At 34.4% G+C, this 6,191-nt stretch overlaps 1 protein-coding gene across 3 annotated transcripts in view; it reads right to left on the bottom strand.

Moving 5' to 3' along the window:
• Positions 1-1,935: 1,935 nt before the first annotated feature.
• The window catches only part of wnt3a (wingless-type MMTV integration site family, member 3A), a 186,170-nt gene continuing 181,914 nt past the window's right edge, over positions 1,936-6,191 (bottom strand). For all 3 annotated transcript variants that reach the window (XM_039753272.1, XM_039753273.1, XM_039753271.1), the window contains 2 exons: positions 5,083-5,348; positions 1,936-4,969 (listed from right to left, as the gene is read on the bottom strand). In XM_039753272.1, coding sequence (XP_039609206.1) covers positions 4,490-4,969; positions 5,083-5,348 — 746 coding nt within the window. In that variant the 3' untranslated portion in view covers positions 1,936-4,489. The remainder of the gene's footprint in view (positions 4,970-5,082; positions 5,349-6,191) is intronic.

Below are 6,191 nucleotides of genomic sequence, written 5' to 3'. Positions count from 1 at the left end.
CACCAATAAATTGAACAGATCTCTTCATAGTACTGTTGTCCGGTCTGGATAATGAAACATTGATGCATCACATCAAAAACAATAAAGATAGACCATTTCAATGTTATAATGATAGAATCCTATCCTTGATTAAATCAGAAATCAAGTTGCTTTCTGAAGTGCTGGCAGAAAGCTAAAAATTGTGAAATGGAAACAAACTACTGTAATTTATACAAATCAGACTTGCTTTATCCAGACAAGTCATTACATTTGAATTATTTCACAGCCTTCTGAACATTACTTATGCAGTCTTTGCTCTATATTCCCTAACATTTCTGTCTTATTTGAGGTAGTTAAGGCTTTACCCAATGTAAACGGGATAACCTGATTCTGCGACAAATACAATACAATACAATACAATGCAGTTTATTTTTGTATAGCCCAAAATCACACAGGAAGTGCCGCAATGGGCTTCAACAGGCCATGCCTTTTGACAGCCCCCCAGCCTTGACTCTCTGAGAAGACAAGGAAAAACTCCCAATAAAAACCTTTTAGGGAAAATGGAAGAAACCTCGGGAAAGGCAGTTCAAAGAGAGACCCCTTTCCAGGTAGGTTGGGCGTGCAGTGGGTGTCAAAAGTAGGGGGTCAATACAATACAATATACAGAACAGAACAATTCCTTAAGACAGCATAATAATAAAAATTTTAGAAGTACGGTTTAACAGTAGATGATATGACATAATTAGGTTTGAATATTTGTAGAGTCCTGGAGACCTGGCAGGCAGGCCGTGGCACCAATGGCCACATTTGGGTACCGAGAAAAGAAACAGAATAGGTGAGGAAGAAACAGAATAGGTGAGGTGGTCTTGTGACAGTTTTTTAGGTCCTGTGACAATGTTCCTAACAAAATCAAATGACACACATAGAGCACATAGAAGATCACATACAAAACAAAGCATTTAACTTGTTACTTTACTTACGATGTGATTTGAGAAACTGGTTAATTAAACGATTTTAAAATGAAGTTTATGATGTAATATTTTAATGACAAAATAAACTATGTGATTAAAGTGGAAATTTCGAGATTGAAGTTGACATTTCGTACTTTTTCCCCACTGTGTGCCTTTTTTTCTCTGTACCCTAATAAGCTTTCATATGACACTCAGATGGTGGGCTACGTCTTGCCTTTTCACGGCTATTTTGCCTCCTCTTGGTATTCGCTGAAATTCTTCCATTTTCCCTCTTCCTTTTCCCATTGTGTTTTCACAGAAGGCTGAGCTTAAGGGCAATTTATATTGATTTGCATATTCAAAGAGGCGTAATTTTGGGAGGAGTTGGGGCGTTACATAAAAAGCGTGCACGATCATTACTTTTCATGCTGACCAGGATTTATGTAGTGGAAGGATGTGGAAGTTGGAGTGCGCACAGATTCCTGCATCTGGATTTTTCTGTGCGTAAGCACATTTCGGCTTTTGTGCTTACACCATGTTATAGTGCGAATTTTAAGCACGGCATTATACATGATGCCCTAGGACAACAGGAAGTTAAGAAAAAAAAATTGAGGTAAACCAGAAACATGGCAGTTAAACAGGTGATAACAATGATGAAAACCACATGCTGAGGTATTTATTTATTAAGCAGTTCAAAACTAGACCACATTTATCAGGCTGTTAATGACCCGTTTTAAAAAGAAATTATTTAAAAGTATTATGAATACATTTAGGCTAAATCACTCCACAGAAATTAGCTGATCCAGTGTGACCATGGACAAGTAAATGAAGCCCAATGATAACCAAGAGTGCAACTTTAATGAGTACTGACAAAAAAAGTTATTGAAAACAAAATCCATAAACAGGTTTATTACACTGTAAATCAATATTATTTAAAATGTTTAATGCAAGAATTTTGCAAGAAATCCAAAGACACAACTATTTAGTCATAAGGATTATTTTAATTTATTATTACAAAGTTAACATCTATAAAATTAACACAAATAGTTGCAGAAACACAATTATATCTGATGTGCTGTCAATGAAAAACAGACTCTGAGGTAATAAATTCAGTGGTAAATTAAGAAACACTGTCTCAAAATGTTTTTGTTATTTCTGCAAATATATACTCTTACATACTAATATGTACATATTTTAAATAAATAATCATAAAAAATCCAACTTTATAAGTACAAAAGAAACTCACAAACTAGTTTGTACAAAACTTTGGATTTAGGAATTTAAGACATGCACTTGTCTTGTAAAGAAAAAAATAACATCAAAAACAAAGGCTACTAAGAAATATATACCGTTTATGGGAATTGTGTATCAAAGGTGTATCTGTAGAATGAATTATTTTGTTTTAAGATATTAAAAGCAGTTAATGAATATCCCAACAAATAGTTAGTTAGTTATTTAAATGTTTAAATCTGAAATCATTCCTGTTCAGAAGTCAATTTACTAAGACCTGCCTACCAAAATGCTCAGAATCTTCAGCATGATACATTTTACATTATAAATACTTATTTGAACAGAATACTGGAAAAATATCTATCAATTGCAAACTGTCCAAACAAACACACACACACACACACATATGTTCAACTGTATATCCATTTAAAAATGTTCTAACTCATTCAGTTCTGTATCATGGGAAGCCAGTGTTTGTTGGAATATCACTGGTTTAATATACCATATGCCCACATTCAGTCATACTAATGCTGTCAGCTAAATTAACATACATGTTATGAAAGTTGGATGGAAAACACATTTTTACTTGGAGAGAATTTGGGGACATGGTCACTATAATTTGACCCGGTATGATTATGTGTGGATGGTAAATGGAAAGGGCATATAAAAAAGTGTCCACTGATGGTATATTCTGCAAGGCGCTCATTTGCTAACATTCAGCTTGCAAATAAACTTTATATTTACCTCATGTAGCTTCATACTTAACAGTCCAATATGATTATATGTGTGTAATTAAAAAGCCATACAATATGATATATTAGCATTAGAATCTCACAATTCATTGTTTTCAAACACACCTTTGATGTTTGTCTTTATGATTAATATGTACACAATATATTTTAAATCTGTATTAGTACAAAACTTCACATTTTTTAGCTATTTCTAAACTATTTCTTTCATAGAAAGAAAATATTAATTTTATAACATATAGCTATAGTTTGATAGCAGCATTCAAAGAGGGAAGAGCCAAAGTGATCAATAGCAATACTGCTTTGACAGCATTCCCAGAGTACTCCATTAAATATAGATATTTACAGAAGACGCACGTATAATTTTTAAGATGTATTATACAAAAGCACATACAGTATTAAATGCTGAAAAATCAGTCATTTATATTATTCAAAATTACATATGTCCTTCATCCAGTGCTTCATTTTTGAAGAAAGAAGCTGGGTTTGATGAAATTATTTTAGAAACCAAAACAACTTGTAAGAAGAATATGTTTTCTTGACACTTCTTTTTCTTCTAACATAAGTTGACAGCTAGTAGACAATGCATGTGCCCAGTACTTTTTGCATTAACTGAAAAAATCTTACATTGTGTGGAAAATTGCAGAACAGCTATATAATAGACACAAACAAAATGGTCAATGGAACAGCATGTTTCTTTTTTCCTGATATGTATATATGAATTGTTTGCATTATATTACTGAACGAATGTAGATTTTAAAAAATGTTATTTTGGCATTTCACACATAAACATTATTGTAAAAAATTCATTGTAAACCAACTTAAATGGTTTATATAAATTAACTGAGAATAAACAAATCAAATGTGATGTTAAACAAATAAATGAAAATGTTTAAAATACATTGACAACCTTTGGATCTTACTTACATATACTTTAAATAAACATTTTTGTTAATCAGATTTATACATGATGAAAATGCAGTCAGCTTGCCTTAATTAAAAAAATGAGAGTGGAAAACAAGAGACCACTATAAATGGTTTATAGTACAATAAAATAGAAATTAAACAAATCAAAGTGTACTGAAAGTTTAGGAAATAACTGAGTTATTTGCTACCTTAATAAATTCCCTGATAGTACAGTATGTTTTTGTATATATTTCCTACTTGAGTAATTGGACAGCTTCTTCTGAAGTAAAAATATAATTACCAGTTCTCTAAAACAAAACAACATTGTCTTGGGTAACTTCAATATTTCCAAGACATGTTCTCCCCCAGGGCATGGTCACATCTTCAGTAACTAAAACTATGTATGTTCAAATACTGCATGAAGTTACAGTTGAACTTCTAAACTGTTTAAAAAGCATTCAATGATGCTTTAAGGTTGTATTGATGAATAATTGCAACCTCCATTTTCAAACATAACTGAATTTGCTAAACCAATTAAATAGTCAAGATTTCCCACAAATAGACATTACCCAGCATTTATGCAGTCAGCTGCAAATATTTAATTTTCAAACATAACATTTATGTCGTTTTTGGGCAGAAAATGTTAAGCACATTGAAGCTTCTCTATTAGGTTTCTTATTTGCAAGTATGTACGTCATAGACATGGACACACTCTTGACAACTCACATAGCAGCACCAATGAAAGATACAGTGACATTTTTCCTTTCGTTTCTCTGTCCTTGTGTTGTGACCTCGACCACAGCAAAGTAGGTCACAGCCATCTATACCATGGGATGTCACATTGCAGATTCGATCACGTGTTCCAAATGATCCAGTCTCTGGGTTGGGTTCACAAAAGTTTGGGGAACTCTCATAATAGACCAGATCCCTTTCTGTTGGTGGTTTGAAGAAAGTGTATTTAGGTCTCAGTGTTTCCACCCAGCCCCTCGACTCCCGATGCTTTTCCACTACCATCTCAGAAGCACTGTCATACTTGTCCTTTAAATAGTCTCCAATTACACGAAAGTCAGGTTGAGACCACCAGCAAGTCTTCACTTCACAGCTCCCGGACAAGCCATGGCACTTGCATTTTAGGTGCATATGGTCAATGATTGACTGAAAAGCAGACATATAAAGTTTAATTTTACAATAATAAAAGAAGGGGAATGTTTTAATTACAAAATATTGGATTATCTTTTTTTGTTCAAAAATGTAAATCTCATCCCTACCGTGCGACCTGCTTCATTGTTGTGACGATTCATTGCGGATCTTGCATCAGGCCTGTTTTCCCTAGCATCAGCAAACTCTCGTGATACCATGCTGCCAAACTCTGCATCTTCACTGCATCCTCCCCATTTCCAGCCCTCTCCCGGTGGACCCTTATGACGGGTGTCACAACCACATATTGTAGCAGAGCCCTCAGCACAGGATCTTGTTACTGCAAAAGCCACCCCAGCAGAAGCAATGGCATGGACAAAGGCGGACTCTCTAGTTGCTGAAATGAGAAAATAGAACATAAATTATACGTTGAAAAAAATGTTATATATGATAAAAGAGAACATTGAAAACTACTAATGTATTGTGAAATTGTGCATTCTTTCTCTGTTTACCTTTATGAAACCATTCACTTACACCCATAAACTTTAAATTTCACATTTTAAAGTGTGAAGACATGTCCAGTTTTCACTGTTTATGATATTTCCATACAAATATATACCTGTAGTTTGAAACTTTCACTGCCATCCATTATAACATTTGCTACTACAGAGTCATTGGTCATAAAAAAATGTTTGTATTGCAGAACTGCATTAAAAGCCTAAACTATGCCTTCTTGAGCACAAGTTAGATTTTTAGCATTTTTCTTTGAATATAGAAATAAAATTTTCCATGTTGAAAAACATCTGAAAAGCAAAGAACAGTGGTACTTTTCAGTAGCCTCAAATAAATTTTAATATTTTTCAGTAAATATCCCAGATAAACATAATATTGGTATCAATTTATTATTAAAATTATGGCTTTAAAATCATTTAATTATGATTAGTGCAATTCCAGATGTTGATACAGCTGTTATCCATCCATCCATTGTCCAACCCGCTGAATCCGAACACAGGGTCACGGGGGTCTGCTGGAGCCAATCCCAGCCAACACAGAGCACAAGGCAGGAACCAATCCCGGGCAGGGTGCCAACCCACCGCAGGACACACAAACACACCAAGCACACACTAGGGCCAATTTAGAATCACCAGTCCACCTAACCTGCATGTCTTTGGACTGTGGGAGGAAACCCACACAGACACGGGGAGAACATGCAAACTCCACACGGGGAGGACCCGGGAAG

This window comes from Polypterus senegalus, chromosome 5 (assembly GCF_016835505.1).
Source record: "Polypterus senegalus isolate Bchr_013 chromosome 5, ASM1683550v1, whole genome shotgun sequence".
Classification (NCBI taxonomy): domain Eukaryota; kingdom Metazoa; phylum Chordata; class Cladistia; order Polypteriformes; family Polypteridae; genus Polypterus; species Polypterus senegalus.
The sequence above is the reverse complement of the archived record's forward strand: the minus strand, read 5'-3'. Positions and strand labels throughout refer to the sequence as shown.